Source organism: Suncus etruscus, chromosome 3 (assembly GCF_024139225.1).
Source record: "Suncus etruscus isolate mSunEtr1 chromosome 3, mSunEtr1.pri.cur, whole genome shotgun sequence".
Lineage (NCBI taxonomy): Eukaryota > Metazoa > Chordata > Mammalia > Eulipotyphla > Soricidae > Suncus > Suncus etruscus.
The window spans coordinates 136,341,193-136,364,448 of NC_064850.1; the positions used below are offsets into that span (position 1 = coordinate 136,341,193).

The 23,256-nt window shown below is 39.9% G+C and overlaps 1 protein-coding gene across 1 annotated transcript; it reads left to right on the forward strand.

The window, feature by feature from the left end:
* The first annotated feature begins 3,541 nt into the window (after positions 1–3,541).
* Positions 3,542–23,256, forward strand: NAPG (NSF attachment protein gamma). Its single transcript, XM_049770119.1, has 12 exons — positions 3,542–3,658; positions 7,854–7,921; positions 9,573–9,657; positions 10,585–10,602; positions 11,400–11,430; positions 16,378–16,487; positions 16,609–16,675; positions 17,134–17,204; positions 19,286–19,364; positions 20,952–21,031; positions 21,769–21,898; positions 22,958–23,256. Exons 1-12 carry the CDS (start codon positions 3,603–3,605, stop codon positions 23,099–23,101), a joined length of 939 nt encoding a protein of 312 aa, XP_049626076.1. The 5' UTR covers positions 3,542–3,602; the 3' UTR covers positions 23,102–23,256.

Here is a 23,256-nt window from a genome sequence, read left to right on the forward strand (position 1 = left end):
ATTGCTTTTTACTGTTTTTAGGCTATAGCTGCTCCCTATATCCTAGTGTGGGGAGGGCTAATGGCTTGTTTCAGGAGTGAAGAGGAGACTAAGGATGTCAGAGCAGCTTTCTGCTTCTGCTGCCCTTTCAGAGCTCTTCAGCTCAGAATATTCCTTAAGTCAAGATGCCAGGGTTGGGGTGGCATGTCCTGAACTCCTCAATACTCATGTATGAGATCCCCTCCTATCCTAAGGAAACTTTCTCTCTGAATATTGAAGGACACTGAGGGGAACCTGAAATAATTAGGTCTTGCTACTTGCTCTGTCCTCCCCTGCCACACACACACATACAGCATTTACGATCTTTCCCTTGTTATTTTTGTCCATTCATTTTCTCCATGACTTCCCATTTCACTAAATGTGGCATAAAAACACTAAGGTTTAACTTTTTGTAGGACTCCCATTTCCTTATGAAAGCTCTCAGGTCATATTCAAGGTCATTTCCTGCTACTTACAGGGCTGTAGCCTGGGAGTCCTGGATTGCTAGAGAATGAGATTTTTCCTTCCCTCTGTCCCCCCTCTTCATTACTATCTCCTATGCTTTGTGTAGCATAGATGCTCATAAAATGCTTAATGATACATTATATAAACAAGAGCAAATGAGACAGATTATAGGCCTTTGGTGATACTTCTTTAAAAAACTGCAGGATACTTGCAGCAGCTTTACATGCTTAGGGTACAGAATGGTTATTAAGCCTAACTTTAAGCATTTGAAAAAATGGATTCTAGAGGGGAATGTGGGGGAAACAAAATGGATTCTAGAATAAAAGCAATAGTACAACAGGTAGGGCACTTGCCTTGCGCATGGCCGACCTAGGGATCAATCCCCGGCATCTCTCATGTTTCCCAGGGATCACCAGGAATGACTCCTGAGTGCAGAGTCAGGAGTGTGACCCCAAAACAGAAGGAGGAGGAAGATGAGGAAAAGGAAGAGGGAGAAAAAGAATAGGAGAAAGCGGAAGAAAAGGAGAAAGAAGAGGAGGAAGAGGAAGAAAAGGAGAAAGAGGAAGAAAAGGTAATATTTATCCACAGCAAATAATCCACACAGACAGGAGAGTTAAGTGGTAAAAGGTTGGGCGAAGAGAGCCCTTTGTCAGCCTGCTGCAAGCTCCAAAAAAACACCTGGAGCCAGCCAGCAAACTCTCCAAAAGACCCCAACACCTTGCTCCCAAACTATTTATTCGCCTCTCAACAGCGCTCCCACCTCGAAGGTCAAGGTGGGACAACAGGCAAAGAAAAACCTTATGGAACTATTTTCATATCCAACAGAGAAAGAGAATGTTTTTTCTCCAACAGAAGAGGCACCAGCAACAATTCTCCTCAATGTAACTATGCCAGAGCTCTGGTGGATTGCAAATCATAGCCACAATATTCTGCAACTCGTCTATTTGCCCACCTGAATCTGGATCTGCCTAAAGATATACTTTGACTAATAACATGTGGCTGAGATTGAGTTGTTTCTGATGCCCGGGACTTAGGAAATCTGAAACTTCCTCTTGATGAGTTTGTAAGGTCACCATCATTATTTAAGGAAGCTTAAGCACGACAACATGATGACGGAGCAAGGCTATATGTAGATCCAGAAACAAAATGAGGGATGATAAAATGGAGAGGTTCAAAGGCCTCTGACACCAAAAGCCTTTGACACCATAGAAAAGGCAGAAATGTTGGAACAGATAGAGTTGATAAAGGTATCAAGACAAGTTAGAGTTCTCTGCTGATTATTCTTTTTCTATCGCACAAGAAGTGTTGGTGAGTAGAGGAATTGCGTTGCAATTTTGGAGAGAATGAGGGTGTGAACAGTCTTATGAGTAGTTAGGTGAAGAGCTGGGTTTAGGAAATGAACAGTAGTTCTCAGCAGGACCAAAGTTCTTGATGGGCACAAGCATTCAGAAGACTAACAAGTCAAGTTAGCAGGTTGGGTTGTTTTTCTCCAGCCACATTCACTTGTTTAAGAGGAGTTTCAGACTAGATGGAGAATTGGGGTTATTTTGGGCCATGAGGAAGAGCGAGGAAGGTGAGGGTATATGGAAAAGAGGAGCTTGAGGAACAGAATATATCTTGGGATAAAGAGAAAAGATCATTATGATAAGAGGGGGCTTCTAGTGAAGATGAAAAATTGGCACAGGAACGGTGAACAGAATGATGGAAACTAAGTGCCAACTTGAAACTGACACTATGAAGGGCTGTTTAGGAACTAATAATATCTGGGCAATAATATCTGAGGGACAGTGGAAACTAGCAGGTGAAAATTAGGGAAAGAAACTGTTTGCTCTGAGGATAATGATGAAGGAAACATGTAGGGCTAGATTGCTAGTCAAAGCAAGAATCATCCCGAATATCTTGTCATTCTCAGTTTTCTATCCCACGGGCCTCAGTCTCAACAAGGCAAAATTATGCCCACGGCTTAAAAAGTCTACTTGGGGAACTGGAGAGATAGGACCGGGGTTAAGGCACTTGCTTTACAAGCAGGTAAATCCCAATGCAACTCCTGCCGCAACACCTGGGCCCAGAGCTGAGCAGAGCCAGAAATAGTCCCCAGCTGTGGCAACCTCAAATATGCTTGTGCTTCCATCAAATACACCTGAGTTAAAAAGCAAGATGAGAAATAAATCGACTCACTTCACCGGTACACAGTATAAAATGAGACCGAGATTCATTCACTCTGAGAGTCCTGTTTGCGTCTTCTCTTGCCACCCCATTTAAATAAAACTACTTGGGTCCGATTAATCTGGACTAGTCTCTAGTTTCTGATGCTTGGAGTCAAAAAGAACCTGCCCACCACCTCCAAACCACCGAGGATTCATTGGAATCAACCACACCATCCCAATTCCCAACTTTCATCCGAAGCACTTACCACGATTTCTAAAATAAAAGCAGACGGAGCAACTGATATAGCAAAGGGAACCAGGCTGTTTTGCATATTGAGAGACATACAAATTTTTTTTTTGCTGTTGTTTTTGGGTCACACCCGGCAGCGCTCAGGGGTTACTCCTGGCTCTATGCTCAGAAATCGTTCCTGCCAGGCTCAGGGGACCATATGGGATGCCGGGATTCGAACCACCGTCCTTCTGCATGCAAGGCAAACGCCCTACCTCCATGAAATCTCTGGCCCTACAATTGCCGCTCAAAAGGTGATGATGGATGCAAACTATTCGAATGGTGGTACAGATGCAATAATTTATAATGCCAGGCATGGGAAAGCTGGTTCCAGGAAGGAATGTTATCTAGTTATCGGCCCCAGATGACTTTCGGGTGCGAAGAGAACGCCAGTGCGGCTTGGATAAATAAAAGACAAGAAGGAGCAAAGACACTTAAGCACCCACCACGCCTGCGCCCGACGACAGCTCGCTGGGGCCGGGATAGCCTGAACTCAGCGTTTGCGCCTGCGCAGAGCTCTCCCGGAGTCCTAACTCGTTAGCGCTGCTTCGTCTGAACCGGCTTGAGCCTCGCGGGCCGCCGTAGTCGCGGGGGAATGACGCACTTCCGGTCTCCTCCTCGGTGTTCCCACGCTTCCCACCGCCGGGGCCGTCGCTGTCCACGTCGGCTGCGGGCTTGTTGGCATGGCGGCTCAGAAGATAAACGAGGCCCTGGAGCACATCGCCAAAGCGGAGAAATAGTGAGTGGAGCTTCTCGTGTCGCCATGTGGATGACGACGTGCGCGGCGGCGCGGGGAAGACTGCCCCCTTCTCGGACCCGTGCTGGCCTCCGGGAGGCCTCGCGCCTCCCACCTTCGCTCTGAACCGGCCCATTCCGGCCCCCGGGCTGGCAGGCAGGACGCCCGCTGCAGATGCACCGCCCCGGCTTCTCCACCCCTGCTCGGCCCCGGGGGCTGGTCCACACATTCGCCGCGCCTGTGTTTATGCGGTTCTGGGCGTCGCCGGGTGCTTTAGCGTCAGCCCCGGTGACCTACTGCCAGCCCCTCGTCTCTTGCGGTTGGTGACGTCCCCCCCCCCCCCGACAACTCTGATGGGCTCAGTGCGCCCCTTGGAGAACTTTGGCGTTTTAAGGCGACCCGTGGTAGGAGAGACGGGGGGCTACATAGTTATCTGCAGCACTGCTCGCTGTCCCTTGTCATTTCCCATCACAGAGTTTCTTAGGGACAAGATGCACAAACACTCTGTCCTTTTCAGGTGTCTATTTTGTTGGAATCGAACCACTAACAAGTTCTGCCTAAACAGTCTCCCTGTTTCTCTCTCTCTCTCTCTCTCTCTCTCTCTCTCTCTCTCTCTCTCTCTCTCTCTCTCTCTCTCTCTCTTCTCTCTCTTCTCTCTCTTCTCTCCTCTCTCTCCTCTCCTCTCTCTCCTCTCCTCTCTCTCCTCTCTCTCTTCTCTCTCCGCTATTAAGTTGCCCCCTCTATACCGGAAACAGCCACTGGGAAGCTGGAAGTCTAATGTGGTTCATTCCCGAAAGCTTATAGTTGACAGGAGGTTAAATACTGAAACTGAAAGGTACCGAATTGATTCCAAGACCCAGATACAGCTTGAGGGGATAGTTTTTATGCAAGTCTTAACTGACAAGTCTTTATGATTGGTTAAGTCAACTGACTTTGGAGTCACTTGTAACTTTGAGATTGTATTAGGCTGCACAGATGAAGTTCTCCGGCCCACAGAGTTGTCCTCATCCTACTTTAGAGGCCGGCAGCAAATAGTCAGTCTTTCTTTAATTTCTGTCATCTTGATTACAAACTTGGCATTTTCTTTGAGAGCCCCTTGATTGATTTGTTAAAAGGGAATCCTTAAGGCCCTATTAAAAGCTTTGATTAGAGAAACAGATTCATAGTCAAATGGTGATAACTAGGCCCAGATCTGGGAGGGTCCTGCTTGTAGGAACTTCTTTTCATCTGTCACTTGGTGCATATATATTTGCCAGCCTGGGAACTACTAGTTTTTGGAAAAACCCAGGATACTGAGATTTTATAAAGGCTTCTCAATTATTTGCAATCAGTTTCTAACTGTTTTGGTCCCTCTCCCCTCTAGTACAAATTAGAGTATGGGGAATGTGAGAATTTAAGCTTCTGAACATAGTTTGGTTTTTCTGATGACCGAATTCTGGAGCCCCACCTCCCATCCCAGTTCACCTTACTAAAATACAAGATGCCCTGTAACCTGGTAATTATATTTATGGTGGTGTGCTTTTTGCAGTGTTTGTAGATATTTTTTTCTGTTGTTTTGGTTTGAGGGTCACACCCAGTGCTATCAAGCACTTAAAGCATAGTGAGTACTTTCAGACCCTGTACAGCAGCTAGTGAGTGTACTTAGCACTCTTAACTTCCTCATTCTTAGTGTCTTAATGCTGTGCAAAGCTTATGCATGTGAGCAAAGTATGCTCTCAGCCTCTTGAGCCATTTCTCCCGTCTATATACAACTATCTTAACCATCTTGTATACCGGGAACTAATAAAATGCCTATCAGTTATACCTCAGTAAAAAAAAGAAGCAAAAAAAAAAAAAAAAAAAAAAAAAGGTCATGTGCTTATTGTGCTTATTGCTTCAAAACTTTCTCAAGCCTTATTGGAACTCAATGCCAGAAATGCAGGGTCAAAGAACAGTTCATCCTTTTTTTTCTCATGGGTATCGTATCAAATATTAGAGTAGAAGTATGCAGTGGTTTTAATGACAAGAGGAAATATGGAAAAGATGCTGTTTCTTGGGTAGGGGAAGTGGATGAGAATGGACAAGGACAGGCAGCTTTTGTATGTAGTTAGCCTCATACAGAGGGCCTGAACTAAATATTGCAAGGCAGAACTGGGTGACATTTGTCACATAGACTTTGTAAGTTTTAGTGACAGGATCAAATTTAGAGGAAGTTGTATTTTCTAAGTTCAATGTGGGGGATGGTATGGAAGGAGAGGTCAGCCCAAATTGGGGGAGAGGATATATAGGTCGATGACCACATACATGTATGGGTATATTATACTTGGGCCTCTAGACAGAAGTGTGAATTAGTACAAGAAACATGGGCCAGGAGCTTAGGAGAGTTGTTTGGATTTTTTCCCCTCTATGTTCTAGTGATTATGGGTTATTGCCTAATCCTAATTACAATTAATTTCCTCAATTAATTAAAAATTAGGTTTTTGCTTTTTGGTCTTCTGGAGACAGCTCCTCCTGTTGGCCTCAGAATTTCCTTCATTAACTTGACAAAAATAGCTGAAAGTGGGGCCGGAGAGATAGCATGGAGGTAAGGCGTTTGCCTTTCATGCAGAAGGTCATCGGTTCAAATCCCGGTGTCCCATATGGTCCAGGAGCGATTTCTGAGCATGAAGCCAGGAGTAACCCCTGAGCACTGCCGGTTGTGACACCCCCCAAAAAAAAAATAGCTGAAAGTGCTAGGAAGGAGGTAGAACTATTAAACCTTGGATTAAAGAGTGCCTTTTCTCTTCCTAAGCAGAGGGATGAGCTAACAGGAATGCTGTGCTGTATTTTGAAATCTCTCCCCTGTAAAGTGTTGCACAATTGAGTGATTGTATATTAGTTTGGGTGGGAATTTTGAGGTTATGTTAATTAAGCAATATAAACGAGTGCTTGAGAGTAAAGGGGGAGCTAATTAATTAAATTATATTAATAATTAAATTAAAATTTTGCATTATTGTATACTTAATCTTTTTTATAGATTAGACAGCTTGAAATAAAGAATTTTCTTTTTTGTGAACAGTAAGATTCCTGTAAGATTTCTCAGGAGATTGTTTACTGATTTGAATCTGCAGCTGTATATTACACAAATATTAATTAAATTTAATTGGCAAAGACTTTTCCGTAAATTAAAAGCTTCTGGGTGGTTCATATAGTTGTCAGCAAATAAAGGTGTTCTGATATGCTGGTTGAGGAAGAGAAATTCCTTCTCTGAATTAAGCCCCCGCCTTTGACACTAAGAGAGTTCTGACACTATTAAGAGAATTTCACTAATTGAAAATTTCTGATTTAAGGTAATGTTTATTTAGTAAACTTCAGGCAAATCCAAGCTTGACAGTCTGAGTTAGTTTAAGCTCTTAGAATTGGAATTGCTTTAAAAAAATCACAGAAAGGGCAAGTAAGAGAAGGACTCAAACATGATTATTTTCTAGTTTGATATCTCAGAAGACAGTGGTGAGTCCTTGTTCTCATAACTGTCTCTTCCTTTCTCCCTCTTCAGTGGTGGCTATTCGCTTTCTTATCTGAAATCCCCCTTCCTCTTATGTTTACATTCTCTTCTCTGGACTTTTTTCTGCAGACTCTGAGAAGAAATCTTTGAATCAACAATGTGATACATGGTGGCTCCCAGTTAATATCTCTATCTTTTCCTTATTTTCTTAGAAATCCTCTCTCTGTGTTTTACTGATTTTTCTTGGGAATCCAACTGCTTTCTGGATTCTGTGTTTTAGGGACTCAGATGTTGAAGGGTTTGACTTGATGAGCTGCTCCTCAGGTCTTCGTAAAAGAGGATCGCTGTTCCCACCATGCTTTCTGGTTCTGGGGCTCGGGTATGAGTATGAGTATGGGTATGAGTGATGAGTATGGTCTCATCACTTCACGCTTTAGCTCCTGTCCAGATAAGGTTGCTGCTGGTGCTCTAGGCTTGTGTACTGTGACCCTCAGCTCCCTAGGTTTTCACCGTTTCAGAGGAAACATCTGTGTCCCTCACAGGGGAAGAGGCGGGGGTGTTGGTGTTGGTGGTGGTGTTGTAGATGCTTACAAGTAAATTAAGGTGAGGGCAAGATGGGAATGTTGGCAACCCCGCCTTGTCTTCATCTTTTCCAGTGACTACAGGGCTATTTAAGGCTGGCTTCCAATGTACATGTGGGTGGTAACACCTATTAAATGTGTCTTTTTGTTTTAGTCTGAAAACGGGCTTTTTCAAGTGGAAACCAGATTATGACAGCGCTGCCTCTGAGTATGGAAAAGCAGGTAGGTGCAGCTCTAAGCTGGTTTGTCACTGCTGCCTGCCTGCAAGGTCCAGGAGATAGGAAGCTTAATCTCAGCCTAGCAAGTGTTCTGGAGTAGGCCTTTAGGAGTGTAACTGTCTATTTTTTTTATAGCTTGTCCATGTATGTTTCTATTGATTATTTATTGAGTGTGCCAGGAAAGGAGAGACACACCTGGCAGAGCTCAGGGCTTACTCCTGACTCTGCTCATGGATCAGACCTGGCAGCATTCAGGGACTCTTTGTCCCAGGAACAAATTGGGCCAGTCACATACAAGACAAAGTTCTCTACCATTATACTGTCTCCAGCTGTTATTTTTAAATGTGTCGAGGACTGACATAGTGATTTTCTCTCTCTCTCTCACTTACACACACATTTGTTCTCTTTCTGTTTCTCTTTCTTCTCCCTTCAGAGATGAGCAAAGGGAGTGTATACAGTCATAGTCTTAGCATCATCCCTATATTTTTGAATTTTTGGTTGTTTTTGTTTTTAGACACACCCAGTGGTACTCAGGAGTTACACCTGGCTCTGCATTCAGGAATCTCTCCTGGCAGGCTTGGGGAACCATCTGAGAATGCCCAGGTTTGAACCAGGGTCTGCCACATGGAAGGCAAATGTCCCGCCCACTCTGTGATCTCTTCAGGTTCTAGTCATTTATATTCTTGAACTTAGTCACTCTCAGGAGTTTTGTTACGGCTTTTGGTATGCTTCTTATTATCAAGTACAGGTTTTTCTTTGCTAAACTTTTTTCACAATATCATGTTATTCTAAGCAGATCTGCAAATTATTTGGCTCATATATGAGCTTTACTTGTAAACATTCATGAAGAATTCATGAAGTATATGTATGTTCATACATTTGGGACCACTCTTAATCCTTTTGATCTGATGGTGCCACTTTTACAATAGCAGTAGGTTCAGGTCTTCAGACACTTATAATCTATATTGTTGTTTGTTTTGGTTTCTGGACCATACCCAGTTGTGCTCAGAGATCACTCGTGGCAGGGCATGGGGTAATATATGTGGTGCTGGGGATCAAACCTGGCATGGCTGGGTGTAATGCAAGTGCCATACTTAAAGGTCTTGCTCCAATCCCCTTTGGACACATCTGCCTTTTTAAAAGTCAGATTGTTAATTTCTTAGACATTTATTAAAGAGTGTGCTTTTGCAAAAGGATAGTTCATTATAAAAATATTTAATGTAAAAATATTTAATGTGTTACTTGCTACTCATTTCAGGATAATTTAAAAGATAAAATAATAAATGAAGCACTGCTTTCATTTTCATATGTAGACTAGTGAAATATGCTTGTCTTTGTTTCCTCTATTTGAGAGCATTGACTTGACTCAATGAAATTTTAGTGTCTTGAAGTTTAGATACTAATATTGGAAATAATATCAGTTATATGTCATCTCCAATTTATTAAAAATAAGAATGTTTTTGGAAATATGTTTGAGTCAGTAATACTCAAAACTTGAGAATATTGCTTTAGAAAGTACAATTTTATAGTTTAGTGGAGCTTCCTATGTGATAAAATAAGTTTTTTCTAATACTTTACAGCAATGAATATTGTTACAGTGATTCAGTTAAGTTAGTGATGAAATAGTATTTTTTCTTTGTCTTTTGTTGTTTCAGCTGTTGCTTTTAAAAATGCGAAACAGTTTGATCAAGCAAAAGATGCCTGCCTGAGAGAAGCCGCAGCCCATGAGAATAACAGGGCGTATCTTTTTTCACCCTTTATGACTTAATTTGTTAAAAATTCATTTTATTACACATATGCTACATGTAAACACAATGTTACTAGAAAGTAATTAGCAAAAATTTACTTTTTTCATTAATTAACCAAGGCAGTTTTTATGAATGAAAGTTGCATAGAAAGATGGAGGAGAGAAAGGGGACATAAGTGTTCAAGAGAGCATATGGATTTCTCCGGAGTGGAAATAAGCAAGTAAAGACAGAGCAAGGGAATAGGTGTTCACGACGCTTGAAGGAAGAGCAAGTCCAAATAGTACATTTTTATGAGAAGTTACATTTATAGAAATTTAATGGTCAGATCTTTACAGTTCAGAAGAACTGAATTTGAAGCTTTACTTTGTATATTTACTTGATTATTTTTCTTGGGATTAAATGAGAAAAATCAAGAGATGGGCCCTGAGTGAAGAAATAGCACAGGTGTCAGAAATATTTAAGGTACTCCAAGGATTTAAAAAAAATAGAAACTTTCTTAAGTTTTCTTATTTAAACTTATATTAAAGTAGTGTTTTCTCATCGTTTATAACTTAGCAGATATATAGGTACCTCACTGGCAAGTTAAAGTTACATCTTTCATATGTGTAAAATTTGCAGACAATGGAAAGTTTTAAAAACTCATTTTTTTGGTTGTAATTATATTTTACCAGTGAGAATTGTGTAATTTGAAGAAATTGTTTAGTTTACAGAGGCATTTTAATGTTTCTGGTGTTCATGTTAGCAGCATTGATACTGAAGTTGGGATGATATGAAGAAACTCCTTATAGTCCCTGTTCAAGGAAAATTATCTGTAGAATTTTGTAGAAGTGAGAGTGCTTTAGTTAACTTTGCCTATGAAATAGAAAACCTTCAGAAATTACTGATTTTTTTCCCCTTAATTTTGTTAACATCCATTCAGTCTTTTTCATGCTGCTAAGTAAGTAAATATCCTTTATATTTTCATCTTTGCATATTATTATATTTTAAAATTACTGTTTTTTCATAGTAAAATTTTCATGTTATAAATTCATAGCGAGTTATATGTATCAACTTAAATAAGATCATTTGCATTTGTTTCAGCCTTCCTTTGAATCTTAAACCAAGTTACTGGGGCTGGAGTGGTTAGGGCATTTGCTTTGCATGTGGCTGACCCAGGTTAGATCCCTGGCTTCCCATATGGTCTCCTGAGCCTGCCAGGAGTGATTTCTGAGTGTAGAGCCCGGAGTAATCCCTGAGAATTTCCTGGTAGTGGCTCAAAAAACCAAAGCAAACAAACAAAAAACCAACTTACTCCTAATGAAGATACATAGGTGTCAATGACAGTCATCTTACTTTTAAGATAATTATGTTCAGTAACTAATAAAAAAAAGTAAGAGCCCTTTTCCTCTCTTTCTTGATGGAGAGAAATGAGAAGTGTTTTAAAATTTATATGGAGATTTAATTTTTTTTCCAAAATTGGGTATAGGTTTGTCAAATAGAAATTCACTTAACCTTTCTGAACCTTACTTAATTTTGCATCTGTAAAATAAAATCCATAACTGAGATAAATGTTTCTAATTATATTATTGTTAACAGAAATAGAATTGCTTCATATGACAGTACAGACCTGTTGCTTCATAAAGCAGTACAGAGTCAGGACTAGTTTTGCTTGAAATAGCTTTTTTTATCCAAGGCTTGATGTTTCTCTACTTATTTTATTAAAAAATGATATACTAAATTATGTTCTCTTTGCAGAGCTTACGAGCAAGCTGGCATGATGTTGAAGGTCAGTGATGCTTCAGAACTGTTCTATAGGTAAAATGAATACTCTACAAGGCATTAGAGTAAATACATATGGTTGGAAATCCTGCTATAAAGATTTCTTGCCCAAAGTATACTAACTTGAAATTCCAGGTACATTCTGTGTGTCTTTTAAGAGAGGGGTTTTTAAAAGTGAAATTTAGAAAAGAATGTATTAGAGAGAACACGGAAGGTTCTGAGTTTGCTATAGACAGCGATTGGGGAGACAAAGAGAGGGAGAGAGAGAAAGACAATCTCTTAAGTAAATTTTCCTGAGCTCTGTACAGCTTTCTTAACTGTAAAAGATTGCAAGTCTGTATTTTTTAATACCATGGGTTTTTCTTTCTTTTTCTTTCTCTTTCTTTCTTTCTTTCTTTCTTTCTTTCTTTCTTTCTTTCTTTCTTTCTTTCTTTCTTTCTTTCTTTCTTTCTTTCTTTCTTTCTTTCTTTCTTTCTTTCTTTCTTTCTTTCTTTCTTCCTTCCTTCCTTCCTTCCTTCCTTCCTTCCTTCCTTCCTTCCTTCCTTCCTCCTTCCTTCCTCCTTCCTTCCTTCCTTCCTCCTTCCTTCCTTCCTTCCTTCCTTCCTTCCTTCCTTCCTTCCTTCCTTCCTTCCTTCCTTCCTTCCTTCCTTCCTTCCTTCCTTCCTTCCTTCCTCCTTTCTTTCCTCTTTCTTTCTTTCTTTCTTTCTTTCTTTCTTTCTTTCTTTCTTTCTTTCTTTCTTTCTTTCTTTCTTTCTTTCTTTCTTTCTTTCTTTCTTTCTTTCTTCCTTCCTTCCTTCCTTCCTTCCTTCCTTCCTTCCTTCCTTCCTTCCTTCCTTCCTTCCTTCTTTCTTTCTTTCTTTCTTTCTTTCTTCCTTCCTTCCTTCCTTCCTTCCTTCCTTCCTTCCTTCCTTCCTTCCTTCCTTCCTTCCTTCCTTCCTCCTTCCTTCCTCCTTCCTCCTTCCTTCCTTCCTTCCTTCCTTCCTTCCTTCCTTCCTTCCTTCCTTCCTTCCTTCCTTCCTTCCTCCTTTCTTTCCTCCTTCTTTCTTTCTTTCTTTCTTTCTTTCTTTCTTTCTTTCTTTCTTTCTTTCTTTCTTTCTTTCTTTCTTTCTTTCTTTCTTTCTTTCTTCCTTCCTTCCTTCCTTCCTTCCTTCCTTCCTTCCTTCCTTCCTTCCTTCCTTCCTTCCTTCCTTCCTTCCTTCCTTCCTTCTTTCTTTCTTTCTTTCTTTCTTTCTTTCTTTCTTTCTTTCTTTCTTTCTCTCTCTCTTTCTTTCTCTCTTTCTTTCTTTCTCCTTCCTTCCTTCCTTCCTTCCTTCCTTCCTTCCTTCCTTCCTTCCTTCCTTCCTTCCTTCCTTCCTTCCTTCCTTCCTTCCTTCCTTCCCTCTCTCTCCCTCTCCCTTCCATCCTTCCTTCCTTCCTTCCTTCCTTCCTTCCTTCCTTCCTTCCTTCCTTCTCTCCCTCCCTCTTCCTCCCTCCCTCTCTCCCTCCCTCCCTTCTTTCCTTCCTTCCTTCCTTCTACCATGGGTTTTAAAAAAAAGATAGTTCATTGACTTTTATCCATTGGTATTGAGAACTGTAGATTTGTTACTCTCTAACTCTTTTTGATGGAAATGTTTTAATAAATTGCCTGTGCTACTTTGATTATATTTCTCCTGCATCAAGACAGGTTGGGAATTCATTTCCTGTTGTGCTGAGATAGAGCATCTTACTTTATGACACTTGGTCTCAGAGCATGTATAAGGGCACTTGAAATAAAACATTTTCCATTTTTATGTTCTCTAATCTGATAAAAAGATCTTTTGAATTATTTATTATATTAACTTTGCTTTAAGAGCTCAAACCTTAGTAACACTTGTTTTAACTTCTATGACATGTAGTCTTAACTCACTGATTTTTAAAATTATTTTATCTAAACACCATGGTTTACAAAGTTGTTCATAATATAGTTTCTGGCTTTCAGTGTTCCAAAATCCATCCCACCTCAAATGTAACACTCCCTCTACCATTGTCTCCACTTTTCTTTTCTTTTTTTCTTTTTTTGGTTTTGGGGCCACACCCGGCGGTGCTCAGGGGTTACTCCTGGCTGGTTGTCTGCTCAGAAATAGCTCCTGGCAGGCACGGGGGACCATATGGGACACCGGGATTTGAACTAACCACCTTTGGTCCTGGATCGGCTGCTTGCAAGGCAAACGCCGCTGTGCTATCTCTCCGGGCCCTGTCTCCACTTTTTCACCCATACCCAAACTTACCCCATTGGCAGGCACTAAATAATTTAATATATATTGCTTGTTATAACTAAATGGTAATGGAGTTATTGAGAAAAATAACTTTAGTAGTAGAAACTTGTGAACATTCTTATATCTTACAATGGGATTATTAAGTCATTGTATGAAGTTTTCCTAATCTATTGTTGCTGGTTGTACATTCTGCCTTGTTTCTGTTTGTTGTGCTTACATGGCTTCTATGCTACTTTATTCCTTTCTCTGTGTTGAATGGTGGTTCTGCTAGGACCTAGAGAAAATGCACACATATTTGGTTGGTGTACTTGTATATTTGGTTTTAGCTTTGCCTTGGGTTGCACACTTTCGTTGTGCTTGCCAAAGGTTGAAGATTTGGGCACAGCTTTTGCACATTTGCACACTTTGTTGTGTGGTTACTGGGAGTTGTATGCTTTAGTGGCCACACGCAGTTATGAAGGAGATCACACACTTTGTTGAAACATGCTGCACCAGTCCTATAAGGCACAGGTGCTACCAACCCATCCATCCTGGTTCCCAGCTTTAGTCTTGTTTTAACAGGGATGCTAATACTGTAGTGTAGAAATTGAGGTTTCATGACAAGTTAGTCTTCAAGGCATGATTTCTGCTGGTCTAGTGTCTGTCTAATTTGAAAATTTGAAAAGCATTGCTTTAAATAAAGGAGATGCATAGGAAAATATACAAATGCTTGCTGACATTTCTTGTCTGTTAATTAAATGCCTTTCGACCCTCCTAGACAGACTAGGTGTCCTGAGCTCTCTGATCTACCTTTCAGAGCTAATATTTCCAACACATTAAAATTTTGACATTTAGCCCCACCCCAATGGTTGATAGTTGTTGGTATGGGGAGGGCACAGTGCTCAACCTTTGGTTATATTATTTACAGTTGCTAAGATTTCATATTCTGGGGTTGGGGGGCCCCCCCAAAAAAAAAGATTTCATATTCTACTTAGTCCCTAGAAACTAAGTTAACTGAAGTACAAATGCCACCGAAAATAAGCGTATTTTAATTTCCTTCGGAATGTTGCCATGCTGGAAGAATCTGGTGAGACTAAAAGAGTATAATTTTTAAGTAAGGAGCCTCTCATTCTTGATGGTGAGACATCAGTGTTAGTCACAGTTCTGTTTGATGTGATTTACTACCAAGGAGATATAGTTACTAGTTTTAAAATGTGACTTAGATGGTATTTATTTTTACTGCTTTTTCATGTCTTGCTCTGTATTATATCTTGTTTAGGATAGTAAAACTTTGACGGCTAGGTGATACTGTTTTTTTTTATTCTCCTACATATTTTCATGTTTCAGTGTATATTTGTTTAATCAGTGGATTGTGAATTGTAGTCACTGTGGAACTAAAGCCAGTGAAGTACGTTTTGTTAGATTTTTCTCTCCTATTTTTTAAATATCCTTTTTAAATATCCTTCAACATAAACTCCAAGCTGTGATTCTTTTTGTTTGTTTTTTTGTTTTGTCGCCACACCCAACAGTGCTGGGGGTGACTCTGACTTTGCACTCAGGAATCACTCCTGGTGGTCCTTGGGGGGGGGGCACATGGGATGCTGGGGATTGATCCCAGGCTGTCTTCCTGCAAGGGAAATGTCCTACCTGCTGTACTATCTCTCCACCCTCAAGACTCTTGATTCTTTTCTTGACCTTTGGTTTCTATGAGAAAGGTGTAATTTTCACTTAGGCTTGAGATTATATTAACTGATATCATTTCTTGATTTTTCAGTAATAACTACTTTACTTTGTATAGTGCCTTTTCATTGTTAGCCTTCATAACTAAATTGAAAGTTGTATTTTGAAGTTGGTAGGAATTAGGTCAGTAGTATTATATTCTAATGAATTTATTGGCTTAGTGTAGTATTGAATAGGAGGTTTTGAAAGCAACCCATTAAACCATTTTTAAGATACAATATGTCAATTCTAAATAGATTATGCCAGCCAGAAAACATTATAGAGGTTTATGTATATTTAAAGGTAAATACTCAAATGGTCTGCTACTGAGCTACATAGGTTTTTAAATAATACAGAAAAATAATTTTGGTTTGGTTATATTAAATATGGGAGCATATTACTAAGAGTTATGGTTTAATTATAAGGTAGCTTTATTCTGTTATGACACTTAGCATAGCCAGTAACATCTGGATGGAGAGGAAGGAAAAGCCTGGGTATGTGGGGCAGTGGGGAGTGGGGAGAAATCTTCCCATTTCTGAGAGATGACATGTCCAGTCCAAGGGGACCCAGCTGCTCTCCAGCCTAAGCCCACTGCCCACCGCCATTGCTTCTGATGTATTTTCACAGTTGGAAGCCATGAGACAGGACCTGAAGATATCCGATTTTAAAATCCAAACAGTTCAAGCTAGATATATTTAGAGAAGAGATATGGCCTTGAGGCTACCTGTTTGCAGAATTTTAAATGCTAGGAAGCATTCATGAGCACATTTTCTTGGTTTCTGTTTGACATTATTTCCCAGCTCCTGTGATTTGATGGTAAGAGCCCATGTAAAATTTACAGAAATATGCTTAGTTTGATGAAATAAAACTTTATGGGGAGACGAAGCATGTAGCCTTTCATTTCCAGTATATTCATTGTATGTTTTCTATGAACTAGAAATAATGTTATGAATATCACCTCGTTACTTTTATTATTTCTAAATTGATTCATTTATGGTTCCTTGCTAATTCTTTACCTAAAGGAGATGCAGAAGTTGCCAGAGGCTGTTCATCTGATCGAGAAAGCCAGTATGATGTACCTTGAGAACGGCACTCCCGACACTGCAGCCATGGCCTTAGAGCGAGCTGGGAAGTGAGTGTGTGGGATTCTCTTGCCCAGTAACAGCCCTGTCATTTTATTCTTAATCAAGTCCTCTGAAAAATAAAGTATCTTATTCCTCATAGAAGTCCTGTTCTCTTGTCTTATTTTATAGGCTTATAGAAAATGTAGATCCAGAAAAGGCTGTACAGTTATATCAACAGACAGCTAATGTATTTGAGGTAAGTGTGATTTTTTTTGTTTAAGTATTTGATAAAAGTTTTAATTCATTCTCTATAGGAGAACAGAGAAAAATACAAAGATGACTTTAAAATTTTATTCTATTCTTCCAGCCGAACTGTTTTTTTGTTTGTTAGTTTGTTTTTGGGCCACATCCTTTGACAAAGCTCAGGGGTTACTCCTGGCTTGGGGGACCATATGGGACGCGGGGGGGATCAAACCCAGGTCTGTTCTAGGCTAGCATGGGCAAGGCAGATGCCTTACCACTTGTGCCACTGCTCCGACCCCTGAACTATTTTTTTTAATTAGAGAGTAATGAAACAAAGTAGCAGTTTTGACCCCCCCCCCACCCTTTCAAGTACTGACTTCTTTGGCAAATAATTTGGGGGCAGAGGGGTGAGTGTAAAGATTTCTGCATGGAAGCTGCTAATCTTCCGTTTTCTTTATTTAACTCCATCAGAATGAGGAACGCTTAAGACAGGCAGTTGAATTACTAGGAAAAGCCTCCAGACTTTTAGTACGTGGACGCAGGTGAGTTTCCCAAGACTTAATTTATGACTCCAATGTACCTTCATCTGCATTTGGGACTTAAATAATGTGCCATAGACATATCAGACTACCAATAGAAGAAATACTTATAATTGCTAGTTGGCACATTGAATTAAATATTAAAAGACCTTCAGTTTTTCTAAAGTTGTTATACCAAAATTGGTCATGCATTTTGCTTTTATTGGCTCAGCAGCATGAGAGAAGCAGTTTATTTTTTATCTTTATTTCCATTCCTCTCTTGATCTCTTTCCTGTCCCTTCCACTTCTCCTTGGCTAGCCTAATTTTATTATCAATGTCCATGGTTGACCTTTTCGTTTTATCTGTTCATTAGTTGTGTATCTTTATATTGCACATATAGGTAAAATCATCTAATACTTACAATTTTTAATCTGATTTATTGAATATACATTTATACATTCAAGAATCACTGTAATTATCTTGATTTTATCCTCTCAGTATGAAGTTTTCAACATTTTAATATGGCTTCCTGGTGAGATTTTGCCCCGTGTATAGAGAATATCCGAGGCAGTTGAGCAGATTTCATTGAGCAGATCGAACAGACACACCATTTGTGTTTTGTGGTTGACTCTCCATGAACCCAGATCCAGAGCCCCTTCCTATAGCTTTGCATGATTTCTAGCACAGAGGAGAAATTAGCTTCAGTTCTACTCACTGACCTGTCATGGACCTCTTGGTTAGGCCAGGCCCACCAGCACACTCTGATCTACTCAAAGTCCGTTATATAGTGTTCTACTCACAGGATTTAGTCCCATCTTGTTCACATTCAAGGGGAGTTGATTGCATGTAGTGTAGAACAGGAATCTTGGTGGGGTAGGGAACAATCTTAAGAATACACTTCTGGGCCAAAGAGATAGCACAGAGTAGGACATTTGCCTTGCACACAGAAGGACGATGGTTTGAATCCCAGCATCCCATATGGTCTCCTGAGCCTGCCAGGAGCAATTTCTGAGCATAGAGCCAGGAATAACCCCTGAGTGCTGCCGTGTGTGACCCAAAAACCAAATATATATATATACTTCTATACCTATTATATATTTTCCCTGAATTTACTAGGTTTATCTCTGAAAATGCAGAATATATTTTTCCAGTTGGTAGGAGTTAATTGCCTGAGAAATTCAGAAATTCAGTTTAATTAATTTACAGTAATGATGAAACTGTTATTCTGAATTTTTAAAAACAATTATTAAGATATAGGAATATACAAAATTTTAATACTGTCAGTTTGAGTCACAGCTATTAGGCCTCTTTGTCCTGACAGGCAGACTGCATGTTCAGTTTTTGACCTATAGGAAAAGAGAAATGGCTCCAAAATCTAGCCATAGTCTCGAGTTAGATGCTAATGAGTGAATTGTGGAGTTCTCACTACATTGCAACACTAGAGGGAAATGAGGATCAGGTTGAGGTAAGATGAGGTTAGAGCTGGGAAGGAAGTAAAAGGGGGAGAGCCTTTGAAGATTTGAGGGAATGTTTTTGGTAATCCCCTTGTCAGCCTGTCATTTGAGGGGAATGGAAGACAAGGAAATGTGTAAGAGAAGTTGACTGGTTATGAATCAGAGGTGACAAGAATTTTGTAGCCCTCTGTTTTTCCCTGAGCCAGAGAACCACTGGGGATCCCTATAGTAGCATGGAGCATCTGACAAGCAGGAGTTGGGGGGCTTTCATCCATTAGCAAGGAGGCACTATTCTGGGTGTCTGGATGGCCTTTCGGTGAAAGGAAAAAAGGAGGATTAAATTGGGAATTTTCTCTGCTGTCACAGTACAGTTGTTCAGAGCAGCTTGTTGGGTTTGAAAGTCATTAATGGATGTTCATTACTGAAACTCACACTCTCCATTGGCCTTTATAACTTTTTCTAAAGTTTTTTCTGCTTCGTTTGTAAAAGGATGATTGAAACATTTCAAATATAAGTCCAATAAGTTTTTGCTAAATTTTCAGCTGTCTTTATTTCTCAAAAATCTGTAATATAAAATACTTAACAAAAGCAGCATCTACTATGTATTGTTTAAACCTGCTTTGATTTATATTTCTTTGTTTTGGCTTCAGGTTTGATGAAGCGGCACTATCTATTCAGAAGGAAAAAAATATTTATAAGGAAATTGAGAATTACCCAACTTGTTATAAGGTGTGCTTTGAAAGTGTTATTTTTTTGGTATTATGTTAGATCATTTTCATGCAGATGAACTACTTCAGACTGGTTTTCATGGATGTTTGTATATATTAAATAATACTTGCTGTGCATTTAGTTTTAGCTAAAAGGGAGAAAGTATTCTGCAGCCTATTTTTCCTGCTGAATACAACTACGACTTCCAACTGCTGCTCTTAGAGTAAAAGAAGGCAGGACTCTAGAGGAGGGAGTAAAACAACAGCATGCATAAGTTTCCAGAGTTTGTCCTGTGTCCTCTTGCAGCTTTGCTTCAGAGAAGTACAGTTTTTGCCTTTTGTTTGGTTTGGGGCTTTACCTTGCTGTTGATCAGGAAATAGGGCTTACTCCTGGCTCTATGCTCAAGCACATGAGCCAGCAGCCAGCCCTCAAGGAATCCTGCTGTCTTCATCTTTCTAACTAGACAAACTCTTAAGAAATCCCATTATTGTTCTTGTTTTTTCTTGATTTGCTTGGAGGTTGAGCCCTAATCATGGGCAGTGGCAGAGGTATGTAGAGCACTAAAAGTAAACTGAGAAGAGCTAAGATCATAGGAGAAAGACCCAGAAAGAGTAGACTTTGAGGACTAAAATAAGATGAAAGCATTTGTCCAGAGCTCATAACCCAGGTAGGGCTCCTGTGTGGAACACAATGGAGCAATAGAAAATGAACTCAGGCTAGAGGCTGAAGCTCACAGTATGAGCCTGGACTGTCTGCTGGCAACATCTGCATTCTCCTGAGAACTCCAAGTCTATTCCTGCAAGCTTGCACAATCCAGATCCTCCCAATAGAGAAGGCACCAGAAAAACAGAACCAATTGCAGAGGAAAGAGCTGATGCCAGCAAGAGGTGATCAAGATGTGGGAATGATCAGATCAGGAGTTTGAAGCAAATCTAACTGTTTTATGAGGGTAAACACAGCTAAAAGGAATAGACAAAAGGACTGATTTTTAAAAAACATTTTTAATAAAAAATAGCTGTAAATACTTTTATAGTTATAAAAATGAACTAAATTAAATTTTAGCACTTAAAAATAATGGTACCTTAAAGAAAATGTTGAATGGCTTAATCTGATAATAAAATGAGAAAAGATTTAGTCGACTTGTGAAGCAATAAATTATATGAAGACAATGATTTTTATCTAGAAGATTCATAAATGTTATAAGAGCTCTTTTGTAGTAATATCTGATCAAACATCTGATCTTATTGCTACTTTTGTGGATGAATTTTTAAAAGGTCTTTAATGTGGTTGTATTCTAAGGCTTGTTAATAAAGTGTGGTCCTTAGACTGACAGTGTCAAGACCACGTGGGACCTCATTATAGACTCCCAGTAGAATCTTAGGCTTGTCTCAGGCCTACTTAGTCAAAATCTTCATTTTAACTGGACTCCCAGTGGTTTGTGTGCAAATTAAAGTGCTGTACTAGAATCTTTCCTTCAGCTGTTCTGTGCCTGTCATTGCAGAATTTATAAATATCTATACAAATGAAGACTCAGAGTTGAATTCCAGCTGTCAGGAAATTGACTTTATTGAATAGAGATTTGAGCCATGATCACCTCTTTTATTTCAGAAAACAATCGCTCAAGTCTTAGTGCATCTGCACAGAAATGACTATGTGGCTGCAGAAAGATGTGTCAGGGAGAGCTACAGGTAAGATGTAACAGTTTTGTGTAAACTAACCAATTACCATTTCTATATCTCAATCTAGGGGAGCTACTTAGATAAAGATACTGGCTGAGAAACTGATTTTGCAATCGCTAATATTTTATAGTAATAGAAACGTGTGAGTAGCATTTCAGCTTCTAAAGCAGAATTCTTATAGAATTGTGGTATTTACTGTTTTGTTGATTGGGAGCTTCTGTAGGAGTTGGTGACTTAAAGAATTGATTTTGTTATATTTTCCTCATATGAGAAGTAATGTTATTAGATTATGTCATAGGGTACTGAGATTGAGGGATTTTTTTGTTTACTGTGGACAGACTCTCACTTCTAACATTGTTAACACTTTGGACTAAGAAATTGTTGGTCCTGTTCTGTACATCATGGTGGTTAATTATATCTAGCTGCCCACAACACTTTGCTAATAACACTCCCTCATTTGGTTAGATTTGGTTTGGTTTGGTTTTTGTTTTGGGGCCACACTCAACAATGTTCAGGGGTTACTCCAGGCTCTGTGTTCAGGAATTACTCCTAGCAGTGTTTGGGGATGCTGGGGATTGAACTGATTGACCACATGAAAGGCAAGTACCCTACCCACTCTACTCTCGCTCCTGTCCTACATCCCCTTATTTGGAACAATCCTGCCAACATCTGCTGGTGGCAGACTCAGCTCCAATGAGTGACATGTGAAGGAGAGGTATAGCTGTCTGATACTTGTTTTTTGGTAGCATCCCAGGGTTCAACGGGAGTGAAGATTGTGCTGCTTTGGAACAACTTCTGGAAGGATATGACCAGCAAGACCAAGATCAAGTGTCAGATGTGTGCAACTCTCCTCTTTTCAAGTACATGGACAATGATGTAAGTGGCCTGTGATGAGCTCTTTTTTTCTTCTTGAAGAAATTATTTTCCCCCTTTTATTTTTACCACCTTTTACTACACAACTTGCTTTGAATTTCACTGGGGATTTAGAATTGGAAGTCAGCACTATGAGTTTCTAGACATTCATTGAGCTCCCTCTATTGAGAGAGCGGGGGAGGGTGGGAGGAGAAAGATTTGACTGTTTGGAAGTCAGCACTATGAGTTTCTAGACATTTATTGAGCTCCCTCTATTCAGTGTGTGTGTGTGTGTGTGTTCGTGTTCTCTCAGCACTATGAGTTTCTAGACATTTATTGAGCTCCCTCTATTCAGTGTGTGTGTGTGTGTGTGTGTGTGTGTGTGTGTGTGTGTGTGTGTGTGTTCGTGTTCTCTTTTTCTCCTTCAGTGTTAGCCTCTATAGATGACTTCCCATTTGCTTATCAAGTTTATTGGTGGTTACCCCTATTAAGGAGGCCCCATTTATTCAACTTGTTGCAATCTCCCTTCTCTGGCAACCAGAAGTAAGTTTCTATTTAACTGCCTATAAACCTGTAATTCATGTGTAAGTGTGGGATACTTGGTCTCTCTGGAGTGTGTGAAAAGACCTGACAGGATGTCACATAGAAAATGAGCTGTGAAGTTTCTCTTGTATTTTCCAAGATATTTTTGAGCTCTAGTTGTGGCTTATAATGTAAACACTTCAAAATATTTTTAAGGACAAATACAGAGAAACTGTTATTTTTAGGTAAATTTTTACATAGGTTTAGTAAACGACTGAATTTACTGTGCTCTTGCTTAGTTTCTCTTCTTTTTCTCAGACAATCTTTGCAAAATCTCTCTATAGCCCATCTTGCAGCCTGTCCAGAGTCTCTGAGATTCCTGTGTGTGTCTATAACTGATATATTTATTAGTTGAAGTGCCCATCACATCATGTTCAGGAGCCCCAACCACCCAGAAAGAGAATGGGTTTTCCTGAGGTGGAGCGACAGAATCTGTCTTTTCTAGGTAACTTGTGGGATTCTAGTTCCCTAACTTTCAAACACCTGCTTTCTCATTCACAGTACGCGAAGCTGGGTCTGAGTTTGGTGGTGCCAGGTGGGGGAATCAAGAAGAAAGCAGCTGCGGCACCACAGGCCACCAGTGGAGGCACTGCTGCTGCCCCTGCTGAGGAGGATGAAGATGAATACGCAGGAGGACTGTGCTAGGATCCTGTTTTGCAAAAGTAAACAGAAGAATGTGCCATTCATGGACTTGTATTTTGTGAGGGGATCTCTCTGGACTTCACTGCAGTCATGTTTTTGAATGCTAATAGATGGATATTTGGTTTCTATTTCTCTCAATAACCCATTGGACTGGTCCC

Bases quoted from the DNA above. Each gene is read 5' to 3' on its own strand.
- NAPG (XM_049770119.1), top strand. From the start codon at position 3,603: ATGGCGGCTCAGAAGATAAACGAGGCCCTGGAGCACATCGCCAAAGCG. The intron at 11,431-16,377 runs GTCAGTGATGCT...CTTTACCTAAAG, and splicing joins AAGCTGGCATGATGTTGAAG to GAGATGCAGAAGTTGCCAGA. The intron at 16,676-17,133 runs GTAAGTGTGATT...TAACTCCATCAG, and splicing joins AGACAGCTAATGTATTTGAG to AATGAGGAACGCTTAAGACA.